The 14292-nt window shown below is 40.0% G+C and overlaps 2 protein-coding genes across 4 annotated transcripts in view; one reads left to right on the top strand and one right to left on the bottom strand.

The window, feature by feature from the left end:
* The window catches only part of LOC133408358 (metabotropic glutamate receptor 7-like), a 27270-nt gene extending 17074 nt beyond the window's left edge, over positions 1-10196 (top strand). For 2 of the 3 annotated variants that reach the window (XM_061687157.1, XM_061687156.1), the window contains exon 11: positions 5149-10196. In XM_061687157.1, the coding sequence (XP_061543141.1) occupies positions 5149-5388 (240 nt within the window). In that variant the 3' untranslated portion in view covers positions 5389-10196. Of the gene's footprint in view, positions 1-4122; positions 4193-5148 lie in introns of those variants that run through there. The other variant, XM_061687158.1, reaches the window with a different exon arrangement.
* traip (TRAF-interacting protein) overlaps positions 10045-14292 on the bottom strand; it is an 8300-nt gene continuing 4052 nt past the window's right edge. The window contains exons 9-15 of the mRNA XM_061687161.1: positions 12266-12355; positions 12095-12183; positions 11818-11973; positions 11662-11707; positions 11484-11588; positions 11335-11385; positions 10045-10793 (exon numbers count right to left, since the gene is read on the bottom strand). Of these exons, the coding sequence (XP_061543145.1) occupies positions 10686-10793; positions 11335-11385; positions 11484-11588; positions 11662-11707; positions 11818-11973; positions 12095-12183; positions 12266-12355 (645 nt within the window). The 3' untranslated portion in view covers positions 10045-10685. The remainder of the gene's footprint in view (positions 10794-11334; positions 11386-11483; positions 11589-11661; positions 11708-11817; positions 11974-12094; positions 12184-12265; positions 12356-14292) is intronic.

Below are 14292 nucleotides of genomic sequence, written 5' to 3'. Positions count from 1 at the left end.
AATGATGTCATTCTAAACTATTTTTGAAAAAAAAAAAATAACATGTTATCCTGTATATCACTATTTGGCAAGTTCAAGCTACTGCCCGTAACTATGGTTGCCACAAGCGTCAATCATTCATTCATTTTCCGTACCGCTTTATCCTCACTAGGGTCGCGGGCGTGCTGGAGCCTATCCCAGCTGACTCTGGACGAGAGGCGGGGTACACCCTGAACTGGTCGCCAGTCAATCGCAAGGCACATATATACAAACAACTCACATTCACACTTAAGGGAAATTTAGAGGCTTCAATTAACCTACCATGCATGGTTTTGGGATGTGGGAGGAGCCCGGAGCACCCGGAGAAAACTCACGCAGGCACGGGGAGAACGGATTTGAACCCAGGTTGTCAGAACTGTGAGGCAGATGTGCTAATCAGTCGCCCAAAGTGCCGCCGCTTCAATCATTTTACATGAAAAAATGAGCCCAATTAATTTAACATGCCCCTAATATGCAATTCTAACAATTCAGCAAAACAGTAGTCATTTTTAAGTTCCCAAGCTAGCATGAAAGAGGTCACTCACTGTTCTGAGCCGTCTAGCAACTCACAGCAGTTTAAATATGTCATCAAAAAGTGGCACAAAATAAACCCTTAAGAAAGATACTCTTGTTGTATTATGGTATTCCGCAGATTAATTGGGGTTTCTTGATGACATACAGGAGGTTCGTAGGAAAAGCAACACAAGAGCTGGATGACAAAGCTTGGACAGCAAAATTCACTCAGAATAAGAATATATATGGTTAGGTGGCACTCAGACAAGATTTCATTAAACTTAAACTTTGCAGAATGCTTCAATACAGTTTTTTTTTTTTAACTCCTGCAACCGTCAGTATTAGCCTCACACCAATGATGTAACTCATTCATTAATTCAAGTAAAAAAAAAAAATAAATAAATAAAAAAAAGGAAAAAAGGAAATTGCCCCTCTTCAAACCTATTTTGTGGCAAATCCTTGATGTGAGCAAACTTTGATGCCGTGCGCTGCCCATACTAGATGGTGAAGGTAAAAATAAAAAAGCTTCACAATTTAGTGTTTCGGATTTTATTTATTTGTTTCCCCTTTCGGCTTGCCCCGTTAGGAGTCACCACAGTGCGTCATTCTTTTCCAACTAAGCTTGTCTCTCTAGGACAATTGGAGCATTTAGGTGAATTGCCTAATCCAGTTGGTCAAAGTAAAAGTCCTGGAATTCACCCAAAGTCGCTGCCGAAATACTGTAAAAACCCATAAAGAATTATTGCTTAAAAATAAGCAATACACCAGGGGTGATGATGCCCCACAGACACACACATGATGTTGGTTGTCTCTCTTACTATTTGCTTCCCGTTACGCTTACAGGACGTCCTTCCTCCTCTTACTGAGCTTCAGTGTTTCCTTTACCTCGTTAGCTATTTCTATTGTCACAAAGAACATGACTGTTGGGAAATTATTTAAAGAAACGGCGGAAATGCCTTAACTAATAGAGAGATGTATTATAAACCAGTGAGGCCTAAACAATTAAAGCCCGCAGTGCTTTCAAATTCTTTTCATCTCCTCTAAATAGGAATAAAGAGAAATAAGAAAGGACAAAGAAAATAGGTCAGATGAACTGAAAGATGGACACAAACCCTCTTGATTCACAACCCATTCAATAAATCATCACTCAAAAAAGGGTTCTAAATATAGGCTTTTGTCCATCTCATGAAAATATTATTTATCCCTTCTACATGTGCAGGACCATGTGAGGGTTGGTGTTACACCTGCTTTCTGTCTGTATTCATACAGTATATGGAGGCACCATTCACTTTTTGAAGGTTGTGTATCAGCGTGCCTTGGGCTATAAGCACATAAATCACCACAGCTCCTTTCAGATATTGGGGTGGGGTTCATTGAGTGAGACTGATAAAAAGCAAGGTCAAGCTGATAAAAGAAACCATTCTGAACTGATATTAAACCAGAGGTACTGTGAAAGATGTGAATCTGGCAGTGTCTTATTTATGGCACATGTGCGTTGTTTTATTTATAAGCAGTACAGTCTGCCTGAGTTGATATGAGTTCATAATTCATTAGAGTCAATCTCAGTGGAAGTCAACTTTGATTATTGCTGTTGGCTTTGCAAAAGCCACTGAGAGTTGATGTCAGTCAAAGCCCACAAATAAAAGCCTCCGTTCCTGAATACATACACCAGGTCATAAATCTAGCACCAGACTGTGGGAGTGTGACAGAGGGCGGTGGGGGACCAGTGCCACTTCTGCTTTGGAATGTAAAAGGCCAAGACACCTGTTGGTACATGCAGTGTGCCGTGTTTTTAATACGGTTTAATGCATCAAAGCATAGGATAGCATAGCACAGGATCAACAACCCCATGCAATTTTATGCATTCAAGATTCGATTATTCGATACGATTCATGTTCGCAACAAACCACGTGATGATGTGCGTTTGTTTGTTTTTTAATCAGCCACAAGATTTGTGACTTGTGAAAAACAAATTGCTGTGTGGATTAGCAAGCGATGAATGAACAAAAGAAGTACAAAAACATAAAGAAGCAAAACTGGTCTTTGTTGATCATTTCAGTAATTATGTGGATGATCTAGAAAAATGGTTCTCAAACTTGTAACACCAATCACCACCTCAAAAAAGAATTGGATTTCCAATAATGTAATGACGATCATTAAAAATAAAATACAGCAGCATAGCTAGGGGCAGAGGTTTTATTCCTAAAAAGTATATTTGACATTATAAGCCTCAGTTTGAACATTAACACTGCACTTGAATTTAAGGGAAAAAAACTGAATTAAAATGATTCAATTAAAACATATTGCACATAAAAGTTAAAAATTGTACCCAAATAAATGTTTGTAAACAAACAGTTCTAAACAATGAGATGCAAATGCATTGTACTTAAAGTTAAATACAACTGAACTGTACTTAATAAATGACAAAATGCCCAAGACAGTGAAACATTATGCACAATTTGAACATTTAATTGACTGATTCAGAGCTGCAACCTATAAAAATTCACTTACAGAACAATTTGTCCAAATTTGTCTAAATTTCCATATTTTCAAAATTTTGTCAAGAACAGTACCGTGTGACAGCCATAATCATAATCGTTGATAAGTTATAGCATCAATATTTGTCATTTTAATGTTTTCATTACATCAACCTTGTAATGGCGGACGCAGTTACAGCTGGAATTAAAGTACCCGTATATGAGATTTTGACGTGCCATCATCAAAAATTCATTGGATTCGATAAATGGATTAATTTGCCTTTGCTAATTGTATTTTCCACCCTGCTAACAACAAAAAAAAAAAAAAAAAAAAAAAAGCAAACCAAAAAAAACAGCAAATCACATCTTAAAAACACACTTTTACAGACTGGCTTTCATCTCCCCCGTTTTTATTATTTTTTTAATTTATTCATATTTTTGTTGCTATTCATTTTATTGTGTATATCAATTTTTATTCACTTATAAATGGATTTTATATAATATTGTTTTTAGATGTACTTATCCATTTATTCATTCAGAATATCATATAGTCAGATCAGTGACTTACAATGCGTTGAGGCCAGACGCAAAGAGAACTTTCGCATTGGCTTCTTGGCAGCCGTGGGCGTAGTAAAATAGCGTGCGCCAAACAGCTGTTCAATGTCGGACGCTGGATTTTTTTCCAATACCCGGAACAATCAGTGTTCCCTCCGTAATAAGTCAACGTTCAGTGATTTCTGTAAGAAAATACTGATGTTTCGTAACATTTGACAGTCCTGGTGATTCCAGTAGTAGAGCGAGCCCTGCGTACCACACTTTGGAAATCACTGATCCCGTAGGCTACAAAACACAACCAAATAGCAGAGTGCTCTTCAAAAGCACAACATGAACATAGTATGCTCGTGCAGTGAAACAAAGATGCAAAAATGACAAACCAAAGACGCCCAATAAAACAGAAGTATAATCTGTTTACGTGCCTCAAATAGTTACGTCACCATGATGATTTGTGAGCATGGTGGGAGTATTTCAGTAACACCTCATTTGATCCTGTTAGCTTCTGCCATTTGCTATATCGCAAATGTCATGGCACCACTATGCACATCCTGCATTGCAGAATACAAAGAGGAGCCCTGCATAGTACCGGTAACAAAAAAACCCACCTCATCTGGCCTCAACATCTACAGACCTGTTGCACTGACGCCAAGTCATGAAGACGATGGAGAGACTTGTTCTGGCCCACCTGCGACCACAAGCGAAACAAGACTCCCTGCCGTTCGCCTACCAGCCCCGTGTTGGTATGGATAATGCTGTCCCCTATCTGAGGCATTCTGCTCATTCACACCTGGATGATTGCAGAGGTACTGTGAGAGTCATGTTCTTTGATTTCTCCAGTGCATTCGACAGCATCCAACCTTTTCTGCCGGTTAAGAAGCTTAAGATGCTTTGGAAGGCTGTCTCATCGCCCGGCATCTCCTGGCATCTCAGCACCCTGTGATGTTGGAGCACCACAAGGGACTGTTCGGTCTCCATTCCTGTTCACCTTGTAAACCTCAGACTTCCAATACTATGGAGCATCTGCAGAAGCTCTCGGATGACTCTGCGGTAGTGGGGTGTATAAGGGATGGACAGGAGAACACCACTCAGTCTATCCCACCATCAGGGGGGAGGAGATTGTACAAGTACTTGTATTGTGCAGCAGTAAAGGTACTTGGGAGTACACTTGAACCATGGACTGGAATAGGGCATGAACATGGAAGCTGTTTACAAGAAGGGAATGAGCAGACCGTATTTCCTGAGGAAGGTCAAATCCTTCAATGTGTGCAGCAAGATGATGGAGATGTTTTACTAGCCTGTGGTTGCAAGTGCCATCCTCTTTGCTGTTGTCTGCTTATACTACTTGCCACGGACCAACAGGCTTCACCTTGAACTTCTGTCTCCTTTTCTTCCTGCTTAGATGTATTTTTTCCTTGGTTCCCCTTAAAATGTGGCTTTTATTTTTATTTATTTTTTCAGTTTGTTGGTTGCTCCTATTTTGATCTGTCGTGTTAGTGTACGTTGTATGGGTTCTCGGGTGTACCTAATGAAGTCCAGTATGTGCATGCGTGAAAAATATTTTTCATCTCACTTCTTCCTTTTCTAGATGTTCATCCAGACTACAACCCTGACGGTGTCTATGAGCCTGAGTGCCACAGTGTCCCTGGGCATGCTCTACATCCCCAAAGTCTACGTGATCATCTTCCACCCGGAGCAGAACGTACAGAAGCGAAAGCGTAGCTTCAAAGCTGTGGTGCAGGCAGCCACTGTGTCCACACACCTATCGCAGAAATCTAACGACAAACAGAACGGAGAGTCAAAGATTGAGCCAGACAGGTCACAGTAAAAGAGACTCAAATGAGATATTCATCACATGTCATCACAAGCGCTCTTACTGACATGATCAGTCAAACAGAAGACAAAGAAGCATTTACAGTATCTTGGGCAATGTTCTCCCCCCTCCTTTTTTTAGCTGTGACACCAGCAATGTTCCTAGATTTCTTTATTCTCCATGACTATTTCACTCTGGACCGATCTGCTCTGAAGAGTTCACCTTGAGGAAAATGATAAAATTAACAGAACTTATTGTGAAGGAACGTTAACTACCACAGCAAGGATTTTTTTATTTGTGTACACTATTCACAAAAAGTTAGAGATAGTCGACCTTCAGGTGAACTTTCACAATGAACCTAAACGCACTATGACATTCACAGGTGAACTTAGTTTGACCTCTAAACCTTTGAATGCACAAGTTGCTGCTCTCTAACGAGGAGATGAATGGCGAAATTCACTCATGGTTCTTTTTTTTTTTTATTTCCAAGGATGTCCACTTCTGTGCCTTTTTGTGATACTTCCAGTGTCTCTGTATCTCTGTTGCAACCAGCTGATGACACTCTTAAGCTCAGTGGCCATTTCCCTTTGTGAACATCCTGTTTAAAGCCTAACAATGGCATGGTACTGTTGATCAATTAATAGGTGTTGTCTAGGTCTTGTGATGTCAAAATGTAAACTGCATGATGAAGAGGACTGCCTCAATACTAAATCCAATCAGCCAGAGTATGTTCAATAGATGGGCATTCAATCAATGTGTGTGTGTGAGGGGGTGTCACATTTTAATTTGAGATGCACAATAATTATCGGGGCGCTACAATATTGGGAAAAATGACGTCACACTCATCGGTCCGATACCCCAAAAAACTGGACTGATAACAAGTGTCGTATAATTCGACAGTGCGTTGGTTGCCACACACAGCCTGTTGCATTGGCTCCTGGCAGTCATGTACAACCCCAATTCCAATGAAGTTGGGACGTTGTGTTAAACATTAACAAAAACAGAATATAATGATTGCAAACCATGTCCAACCTATATTTAACTGAATGCACTACAAAGACAAGATATTTAATGTTCAAAATGCTAAACTTTATTGTTTTTAGCAAATAATCATTCACTTAGACTTTTATGGCTGCAACACGTTCAAAAAATGCTGGGACAGATGGCAAAAAAGACTGAGAAAGTTGAGGAATGCTCATCAAACCCGTTTGGAACGTCCCACAGGTGAACAGGCTCATTGGGAACAGGTGGGTGCCATGATTGGGTATAAAAGCAGCTTCCCTGAATTGCTCAGTCATTCACAAGCAAAGATGGGGCAAGGTTCACCTCTTTGTGAACAAGTGTGTGAGAAAATAGTCGAACAGTTTAAGGACAATGTTCCTCAACGTACGATTCCAAGGAATTTCGGGATTTCATCATCTAAGGTCCATACTGCATCAAAAACCGACATCAATGTGTAAAGGATATCACCACATGGGCTCAGGAACACTTAGAAAAACCAATGACAGTAAATACAGTTTGGCGCTACATCTGTAAGTGCAACTTGAAACTCTACTATGCAAAGCAAAAGCCATTTATCAACAACACCCAGAAACGTCGCCAGCTTCTCTGCTCATCTAAGATGGACTGATGCAAAGCAGAAAAGTGTTCTGTGGTCCGACAAGTCCACATTTCAAATTGTTTTTGGAAAATGTGGACGTCGTGTCCTCCGGGCCAGAGAGGAAAAGAACCATCTGGACTGTTATGGACGCAAAGTTCAAAAGCCAGCAGCTGTGATGGTATGGGGCAGTGTTAGTGCCAACGGCATGGGCAACTTACACATCTGTGAATGCACCATTAATGCTGAAAGGTACATACAGGTATTGGAGAAACATATGCTGCCATCCAAGCAATGTCTTTTTCATGGACACCCCTGCTTATTTCAGCAAGACAATGCCAAACCATATTCTGCACGTTACAAAAGCGTGGCTTCGTAGTAAAAGGGTGCAGGTACTAGACTGGCCTGCCTGCAGTCCAGACCTGTCTCCCATTGAATATGTGTGGCGCATTATGAAGCGTAAAATACGACAACGGAGACCCCGGACTGTTGAACAGCTGAAGCTGTACATCAAGCAAGAATGGGAAAGAATTCCACCTAGAAAGCTTCAACAATTAGTGTCCTCAGTTCCCAAACGTTTATTATAATGTTGTTAAAAGAAAAGGTGATGTAACACAGTGGTAAACATGACCCTGTCCCAGCTTTTTTGGAACGTGTTGCAGATATAAAATTCTAAGTTAATGATTATTTGCTAAAAACAATAAAGTTTATCAGTTTGAACATTAAATATCCTGTCTTTTTAGTGTATTCAATTAAATATAGGTTGAACATGCTTTGCAAATCATTGTATTCTGTTTTTATATGTTTAACACAACGTCCCAACTTCATTGGAATTGGGGTTGTATATTATGACCAAAATTCTTCACTTACAACACCAAAAACAGTCAATATCTGCAGTAAATTAGCTTTTTATTGCCAGCACTTGCTGAAATTACGACCATCCAGTAACTTTGAGTTTGTATCTACGACGCTCGCGGCAAGACCCAGTGGCCTACAAAGTAGCGGCCTTGCTTAGGAGCTCAAGCTTACAGAGGAGCAAGTGGGGGCGGTTTGGCCATATGCGGACGTACAATTGGGCTAAGGTAACAAACAGCTAAACCTCGCAAATGCCGCTCCTACAGTTGTCCAGTGGATAGTACTTTAAATCATCTACAAATGGAACTAACATCAAAACACACAATGGCCCTCCTTCATTGGGCAGGAAAAGCGCGAGTGCGTATCCATCAATGACGCGCCTCTAACGGCTTGCTCAACACCAACACTCCCCCCCGGCACTCTTTGCCAAGCCACAAATTCAAATGTCTTTAAATGAACATGAACATTAACGATGAGCCGTTCTTATATTGTTTAAAATAAAACGCATGAATATTTGAACCGGTGTATTAGTTAACTTTGAAAAAAAGTTCACTAATTGATACTTATGCTCAATACGACAGTATTGATTGCACAATAAACTACGGTACATAATTCATTGCATCTCTTTCTAATTGTAATTGTGTATAGTGAAAAAAAAAAGACATTCTTTTATTCTTCTATTACATGTTCTGTACATATGATACAGCGATGATATATTTAACACATCACCATTTTGCTCATTAAATATATTTCCAAAAGTGCTATTGACATGCACATTTCACCAGATGGGAGCAAGCCAAGTCATCCATACATACAAAGAAAGTAGAACAAATAAGATCATAAATTAAGTTATGTGTAATAATGTGAAATGACAGTGAAAATTATTGAACAGGCCAACTGGTATTCATTTAATACTAGACAGGTTCAAGACCCTTCCCATCTGGAGAAACTAGTCGCATGCATTGCTCTTGTGATTTTGGCCGATTAATCCACACAAGCAGACTTCAAATCTTGAAAGTACTGTGGGCTTCTTTTATGGACTTTTGAGTTTGCTCTTTTCATAGATTTCCGATTGGATTAAAGTCAGATGATTGGCTAAACCATTCTTGCAACTTTATTTATAATTAACCAAGAGAACAAGATGAGAGAGGACAGAAAAGGGCAGGACAGGACAGAATGTGGGAAATGAGCGAGGGAGTGCTACTGGTGAGTGGTGCGGTGGAATTCTTTTTTTAGTGTCTGAACACCCGTAAGAACCTGGGAATTAATATGTTAGTAACACCTGTGTTCTTATTAGTGGTCCCTGCACGAGCAATTAAAGCTTATAGCACGCCTATCGAACTTATTAGTGAAGGAAGAGCATATCACATGCATGTTAGTCAACTGGTGTACGGAGTTGCTGAGCCGGCACATTGAGGAAGGGTGGGCCTGGCCCCGTCCACCCACAACGAGGGGCTAAACTAGCGAGCCCGCCCAGTTCCAAAGGGAGGGGCATGGGTACCGGACCACCGCCCCCATGCTGACTTTGGGTGAGAAGCAGGGTCGGATACACCTTAGATTCAGCCAATCGCAGGTCAGTTGGACATGTGCGTTCAAAGGTTTTAGAGGTGGTCAAATGAAGTTGACCAATAAGTGGCCTATGGCATTTTACATTCATCCTGAAATTGTCCCCCCAAACCCAGCTCCCCAACTTTTTGTGATTAGTGGATGTTGGCATTCAAGGGTCCAACTCCTCGGCACAACACATTTTGCAGTTACAAATGGCACGCAAGAAACTCATCGCAGCGGCGTAAAAATAAGTTGTCATACGGCACAAAAAGACACGCTCATTCACTGCTGCCAAGGAAGGCATTGTTGCAAATTGTAAATTTGCTGTCTAAGAAAGAAATATGTTGTCTGGTCACCTTTCATCCACAGGAAGATGCATAGCCTACTGTGGAAATCTCTTGGGGTTCATGGGACATATTTACTGGCTCCGAAAGCACTGCATGAGTTTTTGTGTTATATTAAATGTTATATATTACTCTGACGGGGGGTTGAACAGTTGATTGCACTGAAAATTGTTTGAAAAATGCACCACACATTCATTATTGAAAATTGGGAATGCTTTCAGCATTCCAGTATTATTGGCGCAAAGCATTTAAAGCAGTCTGTAAGCATCATGGCAGTACAATGTCAAAGTAGTCATTTACCTTGTCATCAAAACACAATCACTTGGACAAACAAGGCAATGGAGTACATTGTATGCTTTTTCATAGTAATGATGACCACATGGTGTATACTTGTAACACATGGTGTATACTTGTAACACAGGAGAACTTAAATTAAAATTTACCTAAGCAATGCAGCCAAAAAGTACACCATTTGTGAAGCACCTTCAGCATCTGGGGGTGGGTGGGGGGGGGGGGTTCTACTGCCCTCTGCTGGAGAAGGCACCAATGAAGCACCGCCGAGAGCAGACATGAATAAAAACATTGTTTATTATTGGAGTTGGTTTACTGCTGATGGCGACAACTGGATACACTACAACACAGAAGATTTGAAATAAGTGCTAAAATGACCAATTTCAAAATGCTCACTGAACCGGGTTAGATAAGATTCCCTTGATCAATCACATGATCACAGATACATTGATGCACAGTCACCTCTGGAAAATGTTTGCATGTTTACTCACAGCCACACATAAAAAAAAAAGACGTGCTTTTACACACATAAAAAAAAAAAAAAAAAACTCATGAACTGGTCAGTCACCTCACTGCTTTTAAATAATTCATTGCGATTAGAAAGAGTCCCGTTTGAGGATGAATGATGAAAGCCCTGCGCCATACGTCATGTTGCGTCCTGTCATCGGACTCACTCTTCACTCCAGGAAGCTGTCCAACGTCAGGCATGACGCCATCTTGGGTGGAGGCCTGCTCACCTTTTTTCTTCTAGCTTTTTTGAGTGGGCGAATGTCTGCCAACGGAGACTGTGTGGGAGGGTTGGGTTAAGGAACATTGCCAGTCACATTACACTGGTCATGTAACAAATGATCTATTGTTGTTAATCCCTGGTTTTGCCATTTGGAGATGGAGGAAGTAAAAAAAAAAAAAAAAAACAATAGGTATGCTGCTAATATGAATTCATTACGGATTATGACAAGTCAAAAGTTGACAAAATGGCACTCAAACAATCGATTTCTTAGGGCAAAGGTTTTAAACTCAATGCCCAGGGGCCAGATCTGTCTATCAAATCATAGCATAGGGCGCACTAAAGCAAATCATGTGCGTCTGCTTCATGTTTCTTTTTCAAATCTGTCCATGAATTACAAATTGACCTCACTTCTAATAACATTGAGATACTGCAAGCATTTATTAAAAAAAAATAAAATAAAAAATAAAAAAATAAAAAAACAGCCCCCCCCCCCCCTTTTTTTTTTTTTTAAATTTAAATCAATGGAAGCTATTTTCTGGCCATTTGAGGTAAACCATAATTAACATGTAAGACAATGGAGTGCAAAAGGAGGATACAGGTTGGATGAATTTGGTTCGTCCTCCTAATCCGTCATAACCACTATGCACCTGAAATTAGAAGCACTTTAAGTGATCAAAAGACACACACACAAAAAAAATCCAATTGGATTGGACATTCAAAAGAAAAGGTGGCTGTTTTTACATACAGATCCAAGCTTCCTCCGAGGGTCGAGCATGCCACCAAAAGTCTTGTTTCTGAAGAGGAGAGAGTTCCTCATGAAAGGATCCATGGTTGTATCCTTCTCTCGGGCCTAATTGGAAAAATACCCCGAGTGAAAAATACTTTCGATTTGGAAACAGACACTGTGAAACACTAAAGGCTACCTTGCTTAACGTTGAAGCCTTCTCATTCTGTTTGGACACCGATGCCCTGAGAAATTTAAGTGCATTAAACTTCAATTAGTCATTAGTTATTTAATTTTGAGCTAAGAAAAAAACAACAACATGCAACCCCAGCACTGCAATACGCAAAATACACACGGTTGATGATCTAAACGCATCTTCTTGGTTGGGATCTTTACTGGTCTCTTGGCCACGTCATCTGGTGTAGTTACATCATAGGTTAAGTTGAGGTCAATGTCATTGCCATGTATAGGCTGGTGGAGGCAAGGCTGTTTCAGCTCCATTGGAGCAGGGCTGAAAGGGTAGCAAGGAAAAGCCCGATTAATTTAAAAAAAAAACCAAACAAACAAAAAAAAAAAAAGGCCAAATTGAAACGTATGGAGCATTATATCCAGCTCTCATAGGTGGAATGTACCTCTCAAACACGAGCCGACTGAGCACCTCATTTGTCCTTGTTGGTGTGCTCAGAGATTTCTGAAGAAACTCCACCTTCTTCTTTAAACTCTGTGGAAAGACACAGATGCAGGCATAAAAACAAGGATTCTTTTGATGCCTAAATGTAAACAATTATGTTGCGCTGCCTTACAGATATCTCTTTGTCAGCATTAGCTAGATCGTGTTGCAGCGACTTCATGTCCTCTTTCCTTTGATGCACTTCAGCCGAAGCTTTTTGGAACTGAATCACACACACACACACACACACACACACGTTATGTAAACATAAGCATAATAACCAACAAACTCTTATGGGTCATTTTCATATAATTTGATAACGGTCAAGACATGGCCCACTGGATTTCCTTTTGAAAACCAATTCATTTTACTGATATGAGTGTTTGAATTATTAGCAATTGTTATCCATCAAAAGGCCATAATTGTTTCGAAGAACAAAAATGCCAAAAAGTCTTTATAGTTAGGTGTCCCAAATTAAGTTTCATGAAATACATGTTTTTGGAAGATGCCAATTATTTTTTTTTGCATTTATAGGATTTTTCTCCTATTGCTTAATATGCTTTTTCCATGAAAACTAACACAAAAGCATCTTCGTGTCTCCAGAGTTCATTTTTTGGTTCTACTACAAACGCGCCTACTTTTTCACTGAAGCCGTCGTAACAGTTAATGCCAATGGAGAGAGCCTCATTATGTTGTTGCAATCAGACATGCAAACACCAAAAGGCATGAAAAAGGTGACAAAATAATTGTAGGGGGTGGGGGGATTTGATTTTAACATAAATTAAGCAATCTGGAAGACTGAAGAGTATTCAATAAAGCAAAAAAATATATATTTCTTCACGCAGAAAAACATTTATTTACACCACTCAAGTACATGTCGATGTGCAAATTTAAGATTAAAATTCTATTTGGCTCATTTATTTGCTTTGTTTGTTTTGGCCTCCAACTTGAGCCAAGCCCACCTCCACCTCCACCTGATGCCTGCTTCAAGCTGTGCCACATGAATAGCATCCTCCTCTTTAAGCACGCTCATTCTGGTAATGAATTGACTAAAATCAGTCTGTTTCACTGCATTTTTCACTCTAACCAACTTAAAAGGTTAATCCAAATGCCTCCAGGAAAATATTAAGTACAATATTTTTCTGTTTTTATGGGCCATTTCTGAATTTGAAGTTAGTTCATTATGTGTTGTAACATAATCCCTAACATCGCTCTGTCGCTTAATACATTTAACATTAACATCTGTAAACTAATTAGATAATTGTAGGCGCGTTTCCTAATTAATACAAGATGTACTAGTGGATCAACTCTTGTCGCCGATGTTACGTGTGCTTCGCGGTTCCGCTGAGACCGCAACCAGGACCACGACCTGCAGCATCTCAACGCGAAAAAGACCAGTGCAACAAATACGACACTGGCTGACCTGAGGAGCAAAAATGTTCCTTAAACGTAAGAGTAACAATAGAGGACGTCCGCCTGAGAGGTGCGTAGAGTGCGCCAAATCATGTACTCAAGAGTGCCGTTACTTGACAATAAAGTGACTCAAGCAGTATCCAAAAGAATGACTTAAGAGTAAAAAGTATACAGTGAAATCATTACTCAAAGTACTGCGTAAATAGTAACTTCTGGTTTTGTTTTACCACAGCATGAACATTACAAAAAAAAAATATATAATATAAAATAACGGGAATGTGCAAATTCTGATGTTGCTGCTTTTGTGTGTATGCACTGTGAAAACGACAACATCTGCAATTTACTGCACGGTGTTTCTAAAGTTAGAAGTGGGCTGAAATGTCCACACTTGGGCAGACAGTGCCAGACAAATATTACAGCACATGAAAACTGTTGTTTTTGGTCGTCCAAATGTAAACACGAGTAGCGCGCTGTTGCCTTCATGGTAACGACGACCTTCCCAAAATGGTGGCCACTTAAGGCACGACGATCAGCCGGGCTGGCTTATCTAGTGTTAATACTTTTGTCCGGGAAGCCCGATAGAAGACGTTGTGTGAGGTCATGTGACACTTATCGTGTGTCGTTTGATTGGTGAACTAGACTTAAACGTCATTAGCGCATAAATTGGGTTGGCGCTAAACAGCGCCCAATGCGGAAGTCAAAGTCATAGTCTCGCGCAGTTGATAAATAAGCAATAATTGATCAATA

The sequence above is a fragment of the Phycodurus eques genome, chromosome 10 (genome assembly GCF_024500275.1).
Source record: "Phycodurus eques isolate BA_2022a chromosome 10, UOR_Pequ_1.1, whole genome shotgun sequence".
NCBI classification, from domain to species: domain Eukaryota; kingdom Metazoa; phylum Chordata; class Actinopteri; order Syngnathiformes; family Syngnathidae; genus Phycodurus; species Phycodurus eques.
This window is presented reverse-complemented; position numbering and strand designations above follow the sequence as displayed.